The 23668-nt window shown below is 42.6% G+C and overlaps 1 protein-coding gene across 1 annotated transcript in view; it reads left to right on the top strand.

The window, feature by feature from the left end:
* The window catches only part of ADAMTS17 (ADAM metallopeptidase with thrombospondin type 1 motif 17), a 611877-nt gene that overhangs the window by 382705 nt on the left and 205504 nt on the right, over positions 1 to 23668 (top strand). The window contains exon 14 of the mRNA XM_053717604.1: positions 3982 to 4109. Coding sequence (XP_053573579.1) covers positions 3982 to 4109 — 128 coding nt within the window. The remainder of the gene's footprint in view (positions 1 to 3981; positions 4110 to 23668) is intronic.

A 23668-nucleotide genomic window follows, 5' to 3' on the forward strand; every position in this document is an offset into this window, starting at 1 on the left:
CACTCTAGCTAAGAGGACCACTATTCCCATAGAAGATAGTTGTTCTTTTAAGGATCCTATGGGCAAAAAATTAGAGGGGTTACTCAAGAAGATGTATGTACACCAGGGTTTACAATAGCAAACTGCAATGTGCATTGCTACCGTCACTAGTGCGGCGGCATACTGGTTTGATGCGTTGTTTGATTCTATTAGGACAGACACTCCCCTTGAAGAGATCCAGGATAGGATCAAGGCCCTTAAGTTAACCAATTCCTTTATTACGGATGCTTCCCTACAGGTTATTAAACTGGGAGAAAAGATTTCTGGTTTTGCTATGCTGGCCCACAGAGCCTTATGGTTAAAATCTTGGTCTGCTGATGTGTCATCTAAGATAAGCTTTTGGCTATTCCCTACAAGGGGAAGACCTTGTTTGGACCAGGATTGGTGGAAATAATTTCTGACATTACGGGAGAAAAGGGTCATTTCCTCCCTCAGGACAAGAGAAATAAGCAGAAGGGACGTCAGAGCAATTTTCGTTCCTTTCGAAACTTCAAAAATAAGCCCTCCTCTCCTTCTTCCAAGCAGGAACAGTCTAAGCCTTTCTGGAGGCCTTACCAGTTTTGGAACAAGGGAAAACAATCCAAGAAGCCTGCTATTGACTCAAAGACAGCATGAAGGGCCTGCCTCCGATCCGGGACCAGATCTTGTCGGGGGCAGACTTTCTTTCTTCGCTCAGGCTTGGGTTCGGGATGTTCAGGATCCCTGGGCGGTGGACATCGTGTCCCAGGGATACAAACTAGAGTTCAAAACTTTTCCTCCCAGGGGCAGGTTTCTTCTCTCAAGATCATCTGTAGACCAGATAAAAAGAGAGGCGTTCTTACACTGTGTTCAAGACCTTTCTGACTTAGGAGTGATAGTTCCTGTCCCAAGACAGGAGCAGGTCTGGGATTTTACTCCAATCTGTTTGTGGTTCCCAAAAAAGAGCGAACTTACAGACCAATTCTAGATCTCAAAATCCTAAACAAGTTCCTCAGAGTACCGTCCTTCAAGATGGAAACTATTCATTCCATTCTTCCCTTGGTTCAAGAGGGTCAATTTATGACAACGGTCGATTTAAAAGATGCGTACCTGCATGTTCCCATCCACAAGAACCATCACAAGTTTCTTAGGATTGCTCCAGTTGCGGGGCATTGCAGTGGCGCCTTATCTGGACGACATTCTGGTTCAGACACCATCCCTTCAACAGGCAAAATCCCACATGGAAATGTTGTTATCCTTCCTGCAATCTCATGGATGGAAGGTGAACTTGGAAAAGAGTTCCTTGGTTCCAACTACAAGGGTAGTTTTCTTGGGAACCATAATAGATTCCTTATAAATGAAGATATTTCTGACCGAAGTCAGGAAATTAAAGATTTTCAATTCTTGTCTAGCGCTTCAGTCCTCTCTTCGGCCGTCAGTGGCTCAATGTATGGAGGTAATCGGTCTGATGGTTGCAGCTATGGACATCATCCCATTTGCCCGTTTCCACCTCAGACCTCTGCAGTTATGCATGCTCAGGCAGTGGAATGGAGAATATGCGGACCTGTCTCCACGATTACACCTGGATCGGGAGACAATGGATTCTCTTCTTTGGTGGTTGTCTCAGGACCATCTCTCTCAGGGAACTTGCTTCCGCAGACCCACCTGGGTGATTGTGACAACATACGCCAGCCTTCTGGGATGGAGAGTAATCTGGGGCTCTCTAAAGGCTCAGGGATCATGGACTCGGTTGGAGTCTGTTGTACCTATAAACATTCTGGAGCTGAGAGAAAACTTTAATGCTCTTTTGACCTGGCCTCAGTTAGCCTCGGCTTGGTTCATCAGGTTCCAGTCGGACAACATAACTTCAGTGGCTTACATCAACCATCAGGGAGGAACTCAGAGTTCCTTGGCCATGACAGAGGTAGCCAAGATAATTCAGTGGGCGGAGACCAACAATTGCTGTTTGTCGGCGATCCACATCCCAGGAGTGGACAACTGGGAGGCGGACTTCCTGAGCAGACAGACCTTACATCTGGGGGAGTGGGAACTCCATCCGGAAGTGTTTTCCAGCTGGATTCTCAAATGGGGTCAGCCGGAATTGGATCTCATGGCATCTTGGCAGAATGCCAAGCTTTCTGAGGTACGGTTCGAGGTCAAGGGACCCTCAGGCTGTACTGATAGATGCCCTGGTGGTACCTTGGAATTTCAGTCTCGCATTCCTATTTCCTCCGTTCGCTCTTCTACCTCGTGTCATTGCTCGAATCAAGCAGGAGAGGGCGTCAGTGATCCTCATTGCTCCGGCGTGGCCTCGCAGGATTTGGTATGCAGACCTGGTGGACATGTCATCTCTTCCACCTTGGAAACTTCCTTTGAAAAAGGACCTTCTACTTCAAGGGCCCTTCCAAATCTAGTTTCTCTGAAGCTGACTGCTTGGAGATTAAATGCTTAATTTTATCCAAGCATGGATTTTCGGAGTCGGTCATTGCGACCATGATTCAGGCTCGTACACCTGTGACTAGGAAAATTTACCATAAGATATGGCGTAAATATCTGTATTGGTGTGAATCCAAGGGCTACTCTTGGAGTAGAGTTAGGATTCCTATAATTCTGTCCTTTCTCCAAGAAGGTTTGGAGAAGGGTTTATCAGAAAGTTCCCTATGGGGTCAAATATCTGCCTTGTCTATTTTGTTACATAAACATCTGGCGGACGTCCCAGACGTATAATCATTTTGTCAGGCCTTGGTCAGGATCAGGCCTGTGTTCAAGCCAGTTACTCCTCCCAGGAGTCTTAATTTAGTTCTTAAGGTTCTTCAAGGGGCTCCGTTTGAGCCTATGCATTCCTTAGATTTTAAGTTGTTATCTTGGAAAGTTTTGTTTCTTGTTGCTTTTTCATCTGCTCGTAGAGTGTCAGAGCTCTAGGCATTACAGTATGAGCCTCCTTACCTTATTTTTCATTCGGATAAGGTAGTTTTGCGTACTAAGTTAGGGTTTCTCCCTAAAGTAGTTTCAGATCGGAACATTAATTAGGACATTGTTGTTCCTTCCTTGTGTCCTAATCCTTCTTCTCAGAAGGAACGACTTCTTCACAATCTTTACGTGGTGCGTGCATTAAAATTCTGCTATGTTTGTGGTATTCTCTGGGAAACATAAGGGGCAGAAAGCTACGGCTACTTCTCTTTCTTTGTGGCTGAAGAGTATCATTCGCTTTGCCTATGAGACGGCTGGACAACAGCCTCCTGAGAGAGTTACGCTCATTCTACAAGGGCTGTTTCCTCTTCCTGGGCATTCAAAAATGAAGCTTCTGTGGAACAGATTTGCAAGGTTGCAACTTGGTCCTCTTATCACACTTTTTCAAAATTCTATAAATTTGACACTTTTGCCTCGGCTGAGGCCTCTTTTGGGAGAAAGGGTTCTTCAAGCAGTTTTGCCTTCCGTTTAGATTCCCTGTCTTGTCCCTCCGTTATCATCGGTGTACTCTAGCTTGGGTATTGATTCCCAATAGTAATTAGATGATCCGTGGACTCATCGTGTCATTAGAAAGAAAACAAAATTTATGCTTACCTGATAAATGTATTTCTTTCTTGACACGATGAGTCCACGGCCCACCCTGTTCTTTTTGGACAGGGTTTGTTGGTATGTTATAAACTTCAGACACCTCTGCACCTTGTTGCTTCCTTTCTCTCCTTTGCTTCGGTCGAATAACTGGGGTTGGAGGGAAGGGAGGTGATATTTAACAGCTTTGCTGTGGTGCTCTTTGCCGCCTCCTGCTGGGCAGGAGTGATATTCCCAATAGTAATAAGTTGATCCGTAGACTCATCGTGTCAAGAAAGAAAGAAATTTATCAGGTAAGCATAAATTTTGTTTTCTTTCTCACTGTTTGTTTCTCTCACTCTCTTATGTCCATTTTCTTTTACATCTCTGTCACCTTCTATGGTTGTCACTCCAACTGTCCTTATTTTTCTTTCCTTGTTCCTTCCATAGACAAACCATGTGAGCTGTACTGTACTCCTGTTGGCCGGGATGCTCCAGTACTAGTTTCAGACAGAGTATTGGATGGAACTCCATGTGGTCCATATGAGACAGATCTCTGCGTTCATGGCAGGTGCCAGGTGGAGTAGCTTACTAGTGTTTCAAATCTTCCTTTATCTTTTTTGACACCTCTTAAAATATATATGAAGTCTCCTAAGTAGTCCTCAGTATGATATGTGAAAGTAAACTAGTAGATTTCTCACTGAGATCAACAGGGAGAAGCTAATGGCAATTTATGTAATGTAACAGCAGGTTTCTGTTTTCTGTTATAAAGAGACGTTTATAGTATGTTTTCACATGGGTCTAGTAGATTCGAACCTTATTATGTTAGGGCGCATTTCTGTTGATTCAAACTTATGTCAATTCTACCTTTCTAATAACATGATGTCTAAACAAACAATAATTTACAAAGCAATACCTGTACTTTACGTCACAATTTGGAAACCTCTTTTTTTAAAATTAGCAGTTCCTCTCAGACTCTATGGGGTCACTCATGTACCCCTATAAACTTGTACCATACTTAGAGGGACTATAGTGATATAGACGGTCACTTTTGGACCATTGCATAATAGCAAAGCTATGATATGATGAGTTAGGAACTCAGATGAGGAAGTGGTATTAATATGATGAATAATAATTTCTAAGCATTAGAATATGAAAAGTAAGCTTAGGAAATGTGATTTATGGCAAAGAACCTCCTGCGTGATTAAATACACTTGAACTTATAAATAGTTGTTTGATATGCAAGAGGAGAATATTTATGACACAGAGCGATGTAATAAATAGGTAATAGTCAGCTAGAGTTGGAGTAGGTTAGCGCATGAAATTACAAGAGTTACTCACAGACCTTGAAATATTAAAAAACCTAGGAAATATTTAATCATATGGGAACTTGGTTTTCGAGCGCTATAGAGTGATAGTCACAAATAAAGCATGTTAAGACCTTGTTTTATTCTAAGTAGCTTATTAATGAGTTACCATTATGAGAAGAAGATGTAAATAAGATTAAGTAGCCCCAAAAGTTAGACTAAAGGGTCTTCAGCTGTATGTTACACGGTCAACCAATACGGGCCCCTGTAATTAGTCTAAGATCGATCTTTGCCTGTGTTTAAAAACATATTCACGGAATACCATCTCGGCAGCCGACAGCGCCCTGTAAACTAGAGACAATATGGTAAAGACTATTCAGATTTAACTAAGTATTGTGACTAGTGTCCATCAGTCGAGGGTATAGTTAATATATTACACTGGTACATTATAAACGTAAGCTATATAAGATAGAAGAGAACAAAGGTCAGCTATGATATAACTTTCAGACGGCAAAGCTCTGTATCACTCTATAAGGGTTAACTGAGATAGTATGGATAGCACAGAAGTTGCAGAGAGCGGGGCTATAAATATTCAATTATAACATTTCACTCTAGGGGAAGCACTCAAGTGATAACGCTAAAATTTGGAGGCACAGTAGTGACATGTCTGACATTATCATACATGTGAACATATCTTAATCCAAAAGGAGGACCCTGATAGTGTAGACCCTAAGACATTTTTCAAAAAGTCAGTTAAGTGAAAGAATGTTCAGTTTTATACCTAGGGTATCTTAGATATATGTCCTACCTATGAAAAGCTTATGTTCGTAGAGGGTATGTCTAAATATTTGGTATAGTATAACAGTTGGACTTCCTGACTAGTAGTGGATATGTGTAAAGCTTCCCAACATATTATATATTAAGCATGTCGCCAAAAACAGTGAAATCACACATAGAACAACAGAGGTGTATAAACATAAACCAGAACACAAACTTAGTATGGCAGTTTTCAAGTATCAAGAAGGGGTAACTTCTTTTTAACCTACTCCTGCATGCAAGGTGTTAGGGACCCTTGGCCCCTTCTGCCGTCTCATGGAGGTAACATATACTTGTATGCACTTGTTACTCTGGGGAAATGATCTCGGTTGGTGTTGATCATAAGCGACAGCAGCTTGAAGCAACTGTTATCCTAATATTACGCTGCTCATACGAGAAGGGAACTTGTTGATTAAGGGCCCTTCTGGTTTTGTTGATTGTGGATCCTCCCGTTGTGTCTGCAGAAGTTCTAGGCATGTGTCATCCAGGGTATGGCCATTTTCGTCTGAAGGAACCGCTACATGCTTAAATGGAAGGTGACCATCCCATGTCGGATCAGGGGATGTGTGCTGTTCCGTTGTATAACGGAAGGTAGGCTCATCTTTTAACTATTGAGAAGTAAGCTTAATAGGGTCCTTCTTCAATGTTGATTCCTGGAGTAGTGGGGCCAGTATTCTCTGCAGGCTTCATTTTAGCTCCTGAAAGTGGAAATCTATGGCAAACTGTTCACAATGCTCTCATACGTCAAGAGCCACCGTGACAGGGCCATTTTTAAGAACCTTCAGGTCCTGGGGTAATGTTGCCGAAGATCAATACTGCTGCTCTGTTTCAGGCTTTGCAGAGTTGTAGTATGAGCGGTCTGTGAGTAAGGATGATGCAGGATAAAATGCAGAGCAATACTTTTAAATCTTGCTCCATTAATTGTATTATATAAATCAGTAATCATTAATAAGATAAAATTATTTGGGCGGGAGGTTTGAAGGGAGGGGATGCAAATAGTGCAGAGGGCATGACAAAATATCTAAATATGCCACTAAGTGTCACAGAAATCCATGATAAGGAACTTGGTTAATTTAACCACTCACTCTAACATCCTGTTGGCAGTCAAATGTGTCCCTGTGCATATAAAGAGCTAATATTATGTTTTTGTATAGACCATCTCACGCCATAATCCCAAACTTAAAGAGTAGCTCTTGTAGGTGAGACTCAGGGTTCAGTTTAATGAAATTATTCCACATAGTTGTCAGTAAAGTTTAATTTCTATTTTGGAAAAGTAGAATTAAATATAATTAGACTTATTAACAAAAATAATATATTTTATTATGCAGTCTCAATTTCTAAATACAATTGGAGCCATTAAGAGATTCTCAACTATAAGGTGTTACTATTTTCCCTTCTGAACACACCTACACTCACATCCATATCCACACCTACACACTCTCAGCTACACACATTCACACACATTCTTCATGAGCACATTGCTGTTTATAATATAGTTTTTTTTTTTATCTTGTATTTAAATTGTAACATAAAATAGTGTTTTTACTTAGTTACACTAATCATTTCTCTTGTTATTGAAAAATCAGCTTTTGGATGTAGAAATGGCTTTACAAACATTATAGTGACCATATGCCAAAAAAGTAATGATGATACTGGGGCAGTCTTGGCAATTTAACAACACCACTTAGAACCTCAGACATTATCTCAGTTTCTTATCAGGTGTGTTAACTCGCTGACCTCACGTGAAACGATCTCCAGCTGCCCAGCATAACAATGCCACTCAGCAAGTCATTTGCTGGCAGGACACTTATTGGTGATTGGCTGCTCTTTGCTTTGGGATGATAAGTAATCACGGTATTGTTTTAAGATTACATCTTGTGAAACTGTTAATCAAACTCTTAGCTGGAAAGAGTTCCAGGGAACAGCTGGGAATGTTTATGCCAGGAGAGTTGCTTGGATTGCTCACTCAGCGGATTCTTCGCGGCTCACTCAGCGGCTGTAGGAGGAAGAGGGAAAGTTCTATGCAAGAGGTTCGTCACTGCATATTATAAAGGTCTACTATACTCTCCCTGGTTTATAGAAACAAACCCAGCATTTTGTGCAAGGTTCCTAGCAATATGCAAAGCTGATACAATTATTAGCCAAACGTTACATTCAAAAGTGACAGCGTTCATGGGATGAATGGAAATGCAAGTGATAAATAGGAACTTTTCAAATCCTCCTAATGTTAAAGCAGATGTTTTATTTCCCAACCAACTATAAACAGGATTGCAGAGTTCATAATTGGTCATCTACTGTATCTTAATGGGAGATCCAGAAGTAAATGCCCACAAACTACATATTGTAGCAATATAAGACTGACAGCATCTATATAATTGTTCTCATTGCCAACCTTGTTATAAAAATAGGAGGAATCCAAGTCATTGCAACTATTGCTGACAACTATTTATACTTAGCTATACAGCTTTTACAATTCAGAGAAGATCATAGACAGATGCAGGGAATGAAAGTACCTATAGGGGAAAACGGACCAGTCATAAGGTTGCATCACATGGAAAGCAGTAAAGGAGATTCAAACTAAAATGTAATACAGAAGTTAACCCATTACTAGCCCTACAAGAAATATTGTGTCAATGCCTTGTAGCCCTTTTTGGCAAGCAGCAAATTAAAAAGGTATAAGGTAGTTTGTTTTTGTTGTAATGAAGGATGTATACTTTGACCGTTAAAATGGTTAGGGAAAGCCATGCTGGCAAACTCTTTATAGTATTAACGACAATCAAAAAGTGCAGTAACTAAACCAAACAGTAAATGAAAGAGAAGCTAAATGTATTGGGAAAGGATAGGCTGACAAGAGCTGTGACATATTTTCTATATGGGAAGCAGCAGATGAGACCTGATTATTTAAGTACGTTATTGTTTTGAACTTCCACTTATTTGGCATGCTATATGTCTTTGTGGGCTGTTAAAACACAGTGGGCCAGATTACGAGTGAAGCGCAAACAGTTATGTGCGAGCAATTCGGAGTGTATTGTGGTTGTTTGCGCGTGTTGGGTTTTCAACTCGTATTACATGTTGAAAGTAAACACGATCACTTGAGCGCTTTACACTGGCATGATTACACGTCCTCTGCATGGCCTCTTCATCTGCACCACAATCTTCTGTTTCAAGGTCTGTTTTCTCCTGTTAAGTGTGGTCAGTCCACGGGTCATCATTACTTCTGGGATATTAACTCCTCCCCAACAGGAAGTGCAAGAGGATCACCCAAGCAGAGCTGCTATATAGCTCCTCCCCTCTACGTCACACCCAGTCATTCTCTTGCACCCAACTAATAGATAGGATGTGTGAGAGGACTGTGGTGATTATACTTAGTTTTTATATCTTCAATCAAAAGTTTGTTATTTTAAAACAGCACCGGAGTGTGTTGTTCCTTCTCAGGTAGAATTTGAAGAAGAATCTACCTGAGTTTTTGGAGTATTTTAGCCGGCGTAGCTAAAATTCATTTTGCTGTTCTCGGCCATTCTGAGGAGTGAGGTAAACTTCAGATCAGGGGACAGCGGGCAGGTTCACCTGCAAAGAGGTATGTTGCAGTATATTATTTTCTGAGGAATGGAATTGACTGAGAAAATACTGCCAATGCCAATATAATGTAAGTTCAGCCTTAAATGCAGTAGTAGCAACTGGTATCAGGCTGTTTATGTATATATGTGTACACTTCAGTATTCTGGGGAATGGCACTTCTCTGGGTAATACTATATGCATATAATCTTTAGCCTTACTTGCAGTGGGAACGTCTAGCAACAGGCTGCTTAATGACATTTCATGATATTTAATTTTAAACGTTTTTGCTGGCATGCTAAATTGTTTAAATATCTGAGGTACTGGGTGAAAAATTGTTTTTGGGCACTGTTTTTCCACTTGGCTGTCGTTTATTTTAATTTGAGACAGTTTACTGAACTTCCCTCACTGCTGTGGGTGAGGGTGAGGGGCCTATTTTGGCGCTTTTGCTACGCATCAGATATTCAGTCAAAAGTCTGTTTCTCTCCCTGCATGATCCGGATCGTCTCTACAGAGCTCAAGGGTCTTCAAAAATTATTTTGAGGGAGGTAATCACTCACAGCAGACCTGTGAGATTGTGCTTTGACTGTGATAAAAAACGTTTATATTTTGTACATTTGTTTCTCTGCTATTAAGGGTTAGTTATCCATTGCTAATGGGGGCAATCCTTTGCTAAATTTATGCTTTTACTGGGAAAAAATCTGATTGTTATAATTTTTCCGGTTTCCTTATTATTAAACTGTCATAATTTTTTTCTGTGCTTCTTAAAGGCACAGTGTGTTTTTCATATTACTTGTAATTTGAGTGAAAAGTATTTCCAAGCTTGCTAGTTTAATTGCTAGTTTGTTAAACATCTCTGTGCTATATGTGCAAAAGCCAAGGTGGAGCCCAATAGAAATTTATGTACTAATTGCATTGATGCTACTTTGAATAAGAGTCATTCTGTACAAATTGAACATCATTCACCAAACAACGAGGGGGAAGTTATGCCGACTAACTTGCCTCACGTGTCAGTACCTGCATCTCCCGCTCGGGAGGTGCGTGATATTGTAACGCCGAGTACTTCAGGGCGGCCATTACAAATCACACTACAGGACATGGCTAATGTTATGACTGAAGTTTTGTCTAAATTACCAGAACTTAGAGGTAAGCGAGATCACTCTGGGGTGAGAACAGAGTGCGCTGATAATATTAGGGCCATGTCAGATACTGCGTCACAATTTGCAGAACATGAGGACGGAGAGCTTCATTCTGCAGGTGACGGATCTGATCCAAATAAACTGGATTCAGACATTTCAAATTTTAAGTTTAAGCTGGAAAACCTCCGTGTATTACTAGGGGAGGTCCTAGCGGCTCTGAATGATTGTAACACAGTTGCAATACCAGAGAAAATGTGTAGGTTGGATAAATATTTTGCGGTACCGTCGAGTACTGACGTTTTTCCAATACCTAAGAGACTTACTGAAATTGTTACTAAGGAGTGGGATAGACCCGGTGTGCCTTTCTCACCCCCTCCTATATTCAGAAAGATGTTTCCAATAGACATCACCACACGGGACTTATGGCAAACGGTCCCTAAGGTGGAGGGAGCAGTTTCTACTTTAGCTAAGCGTACCACTATCCCGGTGGAGGATAGCTGCGCCTTTTCAGATCCAATGGATAAAAAATTAGAGGGTTACCTTAAGAAAATGTTTGTTCAACAAGGTTTTATATTGCAACCCCTTGCATGCATTGCGCCTGTCACGGCTGCAGCAGCATTTTGGTTTGAGTCTCTGGAAGAGACCCTTGAATCAGCTCCATTAGATGAGATTACACACAAGCTTAAAACCCTTAAGCTAGCTAATTCATTTATTTCTGATGCCGTAGTACACTTAACTAAACTTACGGCTAAGAATTCCGGATTCGCCATTCAAGCACGCAGAGCGCTGTGGCTAAAATCCTGGTCAGCTGATGTTACTTCTAAATCTAAATTACTTAACATACCTTTCAAAGGGCAGACCTTATTCGGGCCCGGTTTGAAGGAAATTATCGCTGACATTACAGGAGGTAAAGGCCATGCCCTGCCTCAAGACAGAGCCAAACCTAGGGCTAGACAGTCTAATTTTCGTGCCTTTCGTAACTTCAAGGCAGGAGCAGCATCAACTTCCTCTGCACCAAAACAGGAAGGAGCTGTTGCTCGATATAGACAAGGCTGGAAACCTAACCAGTCCTGGAACAAGGGCAAGCAGGCCAGAAAACCTGCTGCTGCCCCTAAGACAGCATGAAGTGAGGGCCCCCGATCCGGGAACGGATCTAGTGGGGGGCAGACTCTCTCTCTTCGCCCAGGCTTGGGCAAGAGATGTCCAGGATCCCTGGGCGTTAGAGATCATATCTCAGGGATATCTTCTGGACTTCAAAGCCTCTCCCCCAAAAGGGAGATTTCATCTTTCAAGGTTGTCAACAAACCAGATAAAGAAAGAGGCGTTTCTACGCTGTGTACAAGATCTTTTACTAATGGGAGTGATCCATCCGGTTCCGCGGTCGGAACACGGACAAGGGTTTTACTCAAATCTGTTTGTGGTTCCCAAGAAAGAAGGAACCTTCAGACCAATCTTGGATTTAAAGATCCTAAACAAATTCCTAAGAGTTCCATCGTTCAAAATGGAAACTATTCGGACAATCTTACCCATGATCCAAAAGGGTCAGTACATGAACACAGTGGATTTAAAGGATGCCTACCTTCATATACCGATTCACAAAGATCATTACCGGTATCTAAGGTTTGCCTTCCTAGACAGGCATTACCAGTTTGTAGCTCTTCCATTCGGGTTGGCTACGGCTCCAAGAATCTTCACAAAGATTCTGGGCTCTCTTCTGGCGGTGCTAAGGCCGCGAGGAATTTCGGTGGCTCCGTACCTAGACGACATTCTGATACAAGCGTCAAGCTTTCAAACTGCCAAGTCTCATACAGAGTTAGTACTGGCATTTCTAAGGTCGCATGGGTGGAAGGTGAACGTAGAGAAGAGTTCTCTCTTACCACTCACAAGGGTTCCCTTCTTGGGGACTCTTATAGACTCTGTAGAAATGAAGATTTACCTGACAGAAGACAGGTTAACAAAGCTTCAAAATGCTTGCCGTGTCCTTCATTCCATTCAACACCCGTCAGTGGCTCAATGCATGGAGGTAATCGGCTTAATGGTAGCGGCAATGGACATAGTACCCTTTGCACGCCTACATCTCAGACCGCTGCAATTATGCATGCTAAGTCAGTGGAATGGGGATTACTCAGATTTGTCCCCTACTCTGAATCTGGATCAAGAGACCAGAAATTCTCTTCTATGGTGGCTTTCTCGGCCACATCTGTCCAGGGGGATGCCATTCAGCAGACCAGATTGGACAATTGTAACAACAGACGCCAGCCTACTAGGTTGGGGCGCTGTCTGGAATTCCCTGAAGGCTCAGGGATCATGGACTCAGGAGGAGAGTCTCCTTCCAATAAACATTCTGGAATTGAGAGCAGTTCTCAATGCCCTTCTGGCTTGGCCTCAGTTAACAACTCGGAGGTTCATCAGGTTTCAGTCGGACAACATCACGACTGTAGCTTACATCAACCATCAAGGAGGGACAAGAAGCTCCCTAGCGATGATGGAAGTATCAAAGATAATTTGCTGGGCAGAGTCTCACTCTTACCACCTGTCAGCGATCCACATTCCTGGAGTGGAGAACTGGGAGGCGGATTTCCTAAGTCGTCAGACTTTTCATCCGGGGGAGTGGGAACTTCATCCGGAGGTCTTTGCCCAAATACTTCGACTTTGGGGCAAACCAGAGATAGATCTCATGGCGTCTCGCCAGAACGCCAAGCTTCCTTGTTACGGGTCCAGGTCCAGGGACCCGGGAGCGGTCCTGGTAGATGCTTTGACAGCACCTTGGACCTTCGGGATGGCCTATGTGTTTCCACCCTTCCCGATGCTTCCTCGATTGATTGCCAGGATCAAACAGGAGAGAGCATCGGTGATTCTAATAGCGCCTGCGTGGCCACGCAGGACCTGGTATGCAGATCTAGTGGACATGTCATCCTGTCCACCTTGGTCTCTGCCTCTGAGACAGGACCTTCTAATTCAGGGTCCTTTCAAACATCAAAATCTAATTTCTCTGAAGCTGACTGCTTGGAAATTGAACGCTTGATTTTATCAAAGCGTGGTTTTTCGGAGTCAGTTATTGATACCTTAATACAGGCTAGGAAGCCTGTTACCAGAAGGATTTACCATAAAATATGGCGTAAATACTTACATTGGTGCGAATCCAAGAGTTACTCATGGAGTAAAGTTAGGATTCCTAGGATATTGTCTTTTCTACAAGAAGGTTTAGAAAAGGGTTTATCTGCTAGTTCCTTAAAGGGACAGATCTCAGCTCTGTCCATTCTTTTACACAAGCGTCTGTCAGAAGTTCCAGACGTTCAGGCTTTTTGCCAGGCTTTGGCCAGGATTAAGCCTGTGTTTAAAGCTGTTGCTCCACCATGGAGCTTAAATTTAGTTCTTAACGTTTTACAGGGTGTTCCGTTTGAACCCCTTCATTCCATTGATATCAAGCTGTTATCTTGGAAAGTTCTGTTTTTAATGGCTATTTCCTCGGCTCGTAGAGTCTCTGAGTTATCAGCCTTACATTGTGATTCTCCGTATCTGATTTTTCATTCAGATAAGGTTGTTCTGCGTACTAAACCTGGGTTCTTACCTAAGGTTGTCACTAACAAGAATATCAATCAAGAGATTGTTGTGCCATCATTGTGTCCGAATCCTTCTTCAAAGAAGGAACGACTTCTGCACAATCTAGATGTAGTCCGTGCCCTGAAATTTTATTTACAGGCAACTAAAGATTTTCGCCAAACTTCTTCCCTGTTTGTCGTTTATTCTGGACAGAGGAGAGGTCAAAAAGCTTCTGCTACCTCTCTCTCTTTTTGGCTTCGTAGCATAATACGTTTAGCCTATGAGACTGCTGGACAGCAGCCTCCTGAGAGAATTACAGCTCATTCCACTAGAGCTGTGGCTTCCACTTGGGCCTTTAAGAATGAGGCCTCTGTTGAACAGATTTGCAAGGCTGCAACTTGGTCTTCTCTTCATACTTTTTCCAAATTTTACAAATTTGACACTTTTGCTTCTTCGGAGGCTGTTTTTGGGAGAAAGGTACTTCAGGCAGTGGTTCCTTCCGTATAAAGATCCTGCCTGTCCCTCCCGTCATCCGTGTACTTTAGCTTTGGTATTGGTATCCCAGAAGTAATGATGACCCGTGGACTGACCACACTTAACAGGAGAAAACATAATTTATGCTTACCTGATAAATTCCTTTCTCCTGTAGTGTGGTCAGTCCACGGCCCGCCCTGTTTTTTATGGCAGGTCTACATTTTTAAATTATACTCCAGTCACCACTGCACCCTATAGTTTCTCTTTTCTCGTTTGGTTCTTGGTCGAATGACTGGGTGTGACGTAGAGGGGAGGAGCTATATAGCAGCTCTGCTTGGGTGATCCTCTTGCACTTCCTGTTGGGGAGGAGTTAATATCCCAGAAGTAATGATGACCCGTGGACTGACCACACTACAGGAGAAAGGAATTTATCAGGTAAGCATAAATTATGTTTTTTCTTCAGGACCTCACATTTCTAAACTTTATGGCTTGGAGATTGAACGCTTAGTTCTTAGAGAGGTTATTCTGATTCTGTCATTGAGACTTTGATTCAGGCTTGTAAACCAAGGGTTTGGGAGGCTTTTGTTTCTTGATGTGTAGAACATGATTTTAGCTGGCACTATTTTAGAATTCCTAGAGTTCTTCAATTTCTTCTAAATGGTTTGGATAAAGGACCAGGTCTTGGTTCTTTCAGTCTTATTTTACAAGAAAATTGCTAAATTTCCTGAAATCCAGTTTTTTATTCAACATTTAGTTAAGATTAATCCAGTGATGAAACCAATTTCTTCTTCTTCGAAACTTAATTTGGTTCTAAGAGTTTTGCAGGTTTATTTAAACCTACGTATAATTTGATATTCAGCTTTTGTCCTGGAAGGTTTTGTTTCTTTTGGTCATTTATTCTGCTAGTTTCTGAATTCTCTGTTCTTTCCTGTGAGCCTCCTTATCTTGTTTTTCATCAGGATAAAGAAGTTTTTAGAACTATGTTCCCTCTTTTTGTCATAATCCCAAAATTTTTAAGGATAGGCTTCTCAATAACGTGGATGTTGTCAGAACTTTGAAGTTTTATTTGCAAGCTACTTTTTTTTGCAATCCTCTAGTTTGTTCATTTTTCCGCTTCCAGGAAGGGTCAGAAGGCTTTAGCTGTTTTGTTAGCCTCTTGGTTAAAGCTTTTCACGCACAAGGCTTAAAGGACCACTCAATAAAGTAGAATTACATAATTAACAAGTACATGATAAAAAGACAATGCAATAGCACTTACTCTGAATTTCAAATAAGCAGTAGATTTTTTTCAGACAAATTTATCTTTTCTCCTATTTTCCAACCCCCTATATCATGTGACAGACATCAGCTAATCACAGACTAGTATACATATACCCTGTGAGCTTGTGCATATGCTCAGTAGGAGCTTGCTCCCCAGAAAGTGTGAATATAAAAAGAATGTGTAAAAGTAGATAATGGAAGTAAATTGGAAATTGTCTTAAAACTGCATGCTCTATCTGAATCATAAATGTTTATTTTGACTTGAATGTCCCTTTAAAGGTATTACTGCCCATTCGACTGGGTCAGTGGCTACTTCCTGAGCTTTTAAGAATGAGGCATCTGTTGCTTAACTTTGCAAGTTTGCTACTTCCTTTGATACATTTTCTAAACTCTACGATTTTGATGCTTGAGCTTCTTCTGAGGCAGCATTTGGTGGGAAAGTACCCCAGGCAGCTGTTTCTAGGCATTAACTATTTTTGTATATATATTTTTGCAGCATAAACACAAAAAAAAAGAAAACTCTTAAAATAAACATTGAGTAATCATTAGTCCAGGCCTCATTACTCATGGACGCCACAGCTTGGGTAAAAGTTCCCAGGAGTAATGGCTTGTGGACTCTCACCACCTTTATAAAAGAAAATATAATTTATACTTACCTGATAAATTTATGTATTTCATGGTGGTGAGAGTCCACAAGACCCTGCCCATTTTTTCATAGATTTTTAAATATTTTTTATTGTTTTTTTTATTTAATTTTTGGAGGCAGTTAAATGTGAACATTCTTTTTGTTCCTGCTCCTTTGTTTGCTCTTATCCTTTCCTATCTTTCTTTTTCTCCATGCCTGGTTATACGACAGACTGGTTTCCTCTACGGAGTGGGGGTTTTTGGGGGGCTTTTGGAGTTTTGGGGATCTTTGTCCGTTCCTAGTGGTGGGGAGAGTTGTTTCCCAGGAATAATGGCTCGTGGATTCTCACCACCTGAAAGAAATGTAATTTATCAGGTAAGCATAAATTATATTTTTTTTTATATAACATAAATATAACATAAATATTTGAATGAACCATTTAAATTGAACATCTTGCTTACTGAATTATGACTTTATGTTAATGTTAGCAAATAATGGAGTGTAGAACATGGGGAAAAGGTAAGCTAATGTTTATTTATAGACTCTTTTGTATTTTAACCACTTATATTTGTTTTAGAAGAGAATCAGACTATATTTTGCCATTTTATGTTGAATACAGAGCTGTTCTAAACATCAAAGAAAATAACTTGACAACTAGGAAATGTCTGGGGTCTATTCTGTTTTAAAATATATTTCTGTATTTCTTACTGCTTTGCAAGTTAATGCCTAGGCAGTGGATAATAATGGCCTGAAATAGGTCTTTTGTTCACAAAAGCTCATATTTCTAAGTGTCTTATTTGAATGTCATTATAAAATAAAATTCTAATAATAAAATACCTCATCATTAAAAAAAAAAAAAAAAAATGGTTAGGGAAAGCCATGCTGGCAAACTCTTTATAGTATTAACGACAATCAAAAAGTGCAGTAACTAAACCAAACAGTAAATGAAAGAGAAGCTAAATGTATTGGGAAAGGATAGGCTGACAAGAGCTGTGACATATTTTCTATATGGGAAGCAGCAGATGAGACCTGATTATTTATGTCTTTGTGGGCTGTTAAAACACAGTGGGCTAGATTACGAGTGAAGCGCAAACAGTTATGTGCGAGCAATTAGTGTATTGCGGTTGTTTGCGCGTGTTGGGTTTTCCACTCGTATTACATGTTGAAAGTAAACACGATCACTTGAGCGCTTTACACTGGCATGATTACACGTCCTCAGAGCTCTGGTTAACTGCTTTGTGAACCAAAAATACTTTACACAGTATACTTACACTCATAATAACACCATCTAATAAAAATTATTAAAAATATTGCACAAGGGGGGGCGGAGTTAACCGCCATAAAGTACAGACATGTTCCGAAACAGCTCCGCTCTGAAAGTTCCTAATTATCCATTTTTTAAGGTGCATTACCTACAAATTGGCTAACTAAGAACCACCAACAGGAGAAATACTTTACACAGTATACTTACACTCATAATAACACCATCTAATAAAAATTATAAAATATATTGCACAAGGGGGGGGGGCAGAGTTAACCGCCATAAAGTACAGACATGTTCCGAAACAGCTCCGCTCTGAAAGTTCCTAATTATCCATTTTTTAAGGTGCATTACCTACAAATTGGCTACCTAAGAACCACCAACAGGAGAATAAGGGACCCAGGAAACTTTGGGACATACCCCTGGATCTCATTGCACGGATTCTGAGCCGTTTACCTCTGATTGTTGAGGCGGATCTGATTGTGACTGCGGAGGCTCCCGCTCTCCGGAGGGTCGGGTCTCTGCTCCGGAGACATAGAAGCCACTGGTGACCCAAGACCTGAACGGGAGGTTCTCGATAGGGCCGCTCCATGCAGCACCTGCCTCCTGAGGCCTACTGCTTCTGCTCCGGAGCGTCTACCCATTTCTTCAGTGGTGGATTGGGGATTTGAGGGCTACCCAGGGTCTCTGAGCAGCCTCTACTCACCTCGAGGCCAACAGATTGCCCAGCAGACTGAGCTTGGGTGGCCCCCCGAGGTCTGCCGGTATGTTGGAGAGTTGGGCCCTAGAAGAAGGAACCGGGTAGGTAACTGCACCATTGGGAGCTCGGCCGAGCCACAGTGAAAGCCAGTGCCTTCCTCATTTTGCAGAGGATCGGGAAGGGCGCGAACGGCCGCCATATTGGGCCTGCGCTTCTTTGAATCCTACACGCAGCATCAGTACTGGGGTAGCAGACAGCCTCACTCAGATTCTACCGTACCCACTGCTAGGATTTCCCCAAACCGGCTCCTAACAACTGTGGAGCCTCCTGATCGCTGCAGCTGAGAATCTGGAGGACCACGTGGCCTGTGAGGGTAAGATCACTGCTTTTTGTGCAGTAGCATTTGTCTTCTAGGCCCTGTACACCCTAAGGCCCAATACCCTCTCACAAGAGTACAGCCACTCCACGTACCTACCCCAGGGACCCCCATACTACTATCAAGCCTCCCACACTGAATCTAACGGCCTACTGTGATACCCTCAGGCCTAAACATTATCAGAATCTGACCTTCACTTACACCTGACCTCTCAGATCCATACACAACTTTGACAGTAGCCCTTATCACTACTCCCCGCTTAATAATCCCCGGGGCCCACTCAGGAGCTTCATCCCCATCTTAGCCCTAGCTCATTTTTGTACCGGAGTTCGACTTGCCACCTTGCCAGGGGGAGAGAGACAGAGGTCTCAGGCTTACTCCTGATCTGAACTTTTATTTTCATTAGCTCCTTGAAGCTTGTTTAAAAAGACCCTTATAAATCTCTGCCCCCAACTGGGAGACTTTTCAGGAGGCTATCATCTCCCCCACCCAGGCCTCATCAGCACCCTTGATAACACTTGGTGTGACCTCCAGAGAGGGCCCTGGGCTCGCAAATCCCTTGTCTTGGACTGACTGCTCATCATTTTTCATACCCTTTGAGACTGCTGTGTCAGCTTCGGTGTCTTTGGAAACTCCATCCAAAGTGTAGTGTCATTAACCTAACCATAACCTCTTTTTTTTTTTTTTTTTACAGGGATTCAGTTTACACAGTACATTTTTGGGCCACGTGCCATTTTGTCCTTCTTGTTTGCCACTCATTTGTGTTGGAGCTTTAGATTGGGCTCTGGAATTAGTTGAATCCCCTCGAGACTCCCCCTTTCCGGCTGAGCTTGTCTGAGCTGGTCACTTCCCCCTTCCCTTTCCCCTTCCTTCTGGTCGTATCCCTACCTACCCGTTAATTGTGTGATAAATTTTGCACAGACTAACTCCCTCTCCTCCCCCTTTCCCGGCCGACTTATCTAGGTGATTCACCCAAAGCGCCCCCCTCCCCCTGAGAAATTGAGGCTGAACTGCATCTAGTGACAGTAAATTCTTTAACCTGTAGGCGCCCGTTAAGAGCTCCTATAAATTGGGGGTAAAGAATTGTAGCGTCCCTTCAGGGACTTTGCAGGGTCCCTTGTTCCCCCAACAGAGGTAATTTGTGCAAGGCTGTCCCCTCTCCTCCCCCATTCCTGCCTAGCTTGTCTAGGAGGGTCATCTCCCCTCTCCTTTTCCCCCCTCATTAGAGGAAATATCCCATTTCCCCTGAGGAGAGGGTGCACTCCTGTGATCTGCCTGAGTAACCTTACCACCTCCAGAGGTTCAGATAGAGCCTACCGTCCAACCTCGAGGGTGACCTCTTAACGTATAACTAATATGTGATAGTGTTTCTTGTGAGATGACATCTAGCCCCGCTCTAAAGGTACTTGTGTAATGCTTATTATATACATGTGCAGTTCTAACCTTCTTTTTCAACAGTGGTGCATCCCCTGCAGGTATTAAAAGTGTTGTAGATCTTTTCTATATTGCTTTTACTAGTGGTTAGATCCTTTCATTATGCCACATTCAGCCAGGAAGCACCCCAAATCCGCATCGAAGTCTAAGTAGACAGTCTATGATTACTTCACACAGCCGGCCAAAGGCCCAAACATGGAATCCCAGAGAGAACTAAGTGATCCTGACTCACAAGACGAGGAATCTCAATCCAGCATCCACTCAGCATCCACCTCCCAACATTTCATCACTGAATCCAGTGGCAACGCAGACTAAATATATAACTTAGGAGATACAGCGCAGTTCTACTGAGCTTAAAAAGAGATCTCTGAAATTGGCAAGAGAGTGGATGTACTGGAACGGAAGCAGGAGGATATTGTGGTGGATCAATCTAACCTCACGTACTCAGAAAACTTAGCTGACCAAATTTCTCAACTAGAACTCAAGCTGGCGGATGTTGAGGACAGGTCCAGACGCAACAACATCAGATTCAGGGGTATCCCAGAGTCTGTCTCTCCAGCAGAGCTACAAGAGTTTCTACAAGACTTGTTCCGTGACCTGATAGGCACTCCAGAAGGCCTAACTAATACAATGGAACAAGCCCACAGGGCCCTCCGCTCCAGGACGGTGGCCCCAGTTAAGCCACAAGATGTAATAGTTTGCTTTCACAGCTTTCTTTACAAAGATAGATTGATCCAAGCAGCCTTGAAGAGGCCACCCCTCAGTGAGAGGTTCAAAGATATACAACTCCTCCCTGACCTCTTGGCTTACACTCTTCAGCAAAGGCGGCAATTCCAACCTGTCACTATTATCCTGCCTAAAAACAACATTAAGTACAGATGGGGCTACCCCACTAGACTCATCATTACGAAGGACAATCAAACCTTTGTGGCTGCAACAATAGCTCAAGGCCTCTCTCTGCTAACGGGCTGGGGTCTCCTACCTGAACCCCCTCCGCAACAAGATCCTCCTCATCCCAAATTACGCGCTTCTGCGCCAGAGTTGTCAGCAAAAGACCAAAGAATAAAACTGTCTAAGACACACCAACCCCCGGACACTAGTTGATTTCCTGGGACTGCTTCCTACCCCCTTACCTTGAGGTCTACTCTTTATCTAAATGTTCATCTACTACCTCTGTAGGTCTCTGTATTTTGACAAATTATTTTCTCTTGTACTTAACAGCGGACTTTTAGCCCGCTATAACTGCACTAGTTCAAAACTGCACTATCAAATTTTTTTACATTGGAATGTTGTATTCTTTAAGTTATGGTTGACCCACCCACCCACACTAATCCTAAAAGCCCCTTCCCTTCCCGGTCTAACCCCACTTTATAACCTACCCCCTTTACTTTAGCCTCCCCCTTTCTTCCCCCATACTGGATATGTCCTCCATTCGGTTACTAACCCACAACATTAGAGGTCTTAACTCTCCTCACAAATGCAGCCTCCTACTTAGATCCTTAAAGCTTCACAACCCAGATGTTGTTTTCCTCCAAGAAACACATTGGCTAGACAGCGAACCCCTTAAACTTACCTTCAAGATTTATACTCACATTGAATCGGCCCCTTTCATTAAAAAAGCAAGGGGAGTGGCGATTTTACTACATAAGCGACTCGCGTTTGAATTAATTCAGGTCATCAAAGACCCTCAAGCGAGATATGTCATCCTTATCCGTAAATTAAATCATGTGGTCTACACTCTGGCCTCTGTCTATCTCCTGAACTCCAACCAACCAAGATGCCTTAAGCACATTCTCCATGTCCTAGCACATGTCCAACAGGGTAGAGTACTTTTAGCTGGGGACTTCAATATGGTCTGGGACCATAGAATAGATAGGAAAACCACCACTAAGTCTAAAACGTTTTCCCCTATCGAACATTTAGCTTGTAGATTCCGGCATTTGATGTCCTGTTCAGGCTTTTATGACATCCGGAGAGCCCTTCACCCAAAAGACAATGACTATACACACTTCTCGCACCCACACAGACTGTATTCTAGGCTAGACTACATATTCTCCACAGTGGATTCTCTAGATCTAGTCTCGCTGACCAATATATCTCTATGCGCTTGGTCTGACCATGACCTAGTGCAAGCCGATATTCACTCTTCAAGTGTCTCACGCCCTCGAACTGCCTGGCATCTGCCCCATCACATTCTAGGAGATGTACCTTTTGGAGAGGAAATCCGCAGAGACATTATATACTACATACAAACAAATGATAACGAGTCAGTTAGGGACGACACCTTGTGGGGTGCTGCCAAAGCCACTATTAGGGGACTCCTGATCACCAAGTAGGCACATCTTAGAAAGCAAGCTGGCCGTATTCTCTCACAAGCCCATATCAAGCTGAGAACGTTAGAAGATCAAAATAGACGCACTAAGGACACAGCTATAGCATGTCAAATTACCGCAGTTAGGAACCATATTTCACAAATTGAGCTTCGTAGAATGCAACTTAACCTCACCAAATTAAAGCAGATGTTCAACTACAAAAGTAACAAAGCAGACACCTTGCTGGCCAATAAAATAAGAAGTGGGTCCTCACGCATCCACTCCATACGATCTTCAGATTCCCTTCTCCATATCCCGTCACAAATAGGCGGGGCATTCGCTGACTATTACTCTAAGCTATACAATATTGCTGCATCTGAATCACCCCAGTCAACCTCCCGGGACGATATACGCGCCTTCTTAGATGCCTTGTCACTTCCCTCGCTCACTGCAGAGCAGTGAGACCTTCTAAGCTCCCCATTTTCACTTTCGGAAATCCTGACGGTCATTAGAAATGCAAAGTTTTTTAAGTCGCCAGGCCCGGACGGCTTCCCAGTTAATTTTTACAAAGTCTTCGCTCGGGAGCTTTCTCCCTTATTACTAAAGCTTTATAATCTAGCTAGAGAGGAAGACTACTTTCAGAAAGAATTCCTAGAAGCCACTATAGTTACCATCTTAAAACCAAACAAGGACCCCTCTCTGTGCGCTAGCTATAGGCCGATCTCCTTGATTAATACCGACATAAAGTTTTATTCTAAGATTTTGGCTAACCGGCTTGTGAACCTATTACCATCTCTCATCAATCCGGACCAGGTGGGATTTGTCCCACAATGAGAAGGTCCAGACAATACCAGGAGGCTACTTAACATCCTTACCCTCTCTTCTCAGCTTAATAAGCCACTTTCGGTCATCTCTCTCAACGCCGAGAAGGTTTTCGACCGGGTTAGATGGCATTATCTATGGGAGGTCCTTGAACGTTTCCGGTTTCCTAGTGTCATGGTAGATGCGATCAAAGCCCTTTACTCAACCCCCACCTCTTCCGTGAGTGGACTAGGTTTCCACTCCTCTCTTTTCCCCATAACAAATGGTACTAGACAGGGTTACCCGCTGTCGCAGCTTCTGTTCGCACTGGCAATTGAACCCTTGGCGGAGCAAATTAGGCCGGACCCTCAAATTTAAGGTGTCACTTTGTTTGGCACTCCGCACAAAATTGCGTTGTTTGCAGACGACGTCACCCTCTTTTCATCTGAACCCACGCTGTCCATCCCCAAACTCTTGGAGACTCTAACTTCTTTTGGTGCCCACTCTTACTACAAGTTGAACCTTTCGAAAACT

The sequence above is a fragment of the Bombina bombina genome, chromosome 6, assembly GCF_027579735.1.
Source record: "Bombina bombina isolate aBomBom1 chromosome 6, aBomBom1.pri, whole genome shotgun sequence".
NCBI classification, from domain to species: domain Eukaryota; kingdom Metazoa; phylum Chordata; class Amphibia; order Anura; family Bombinatoridae; genus Bombina; species Bombina bombina.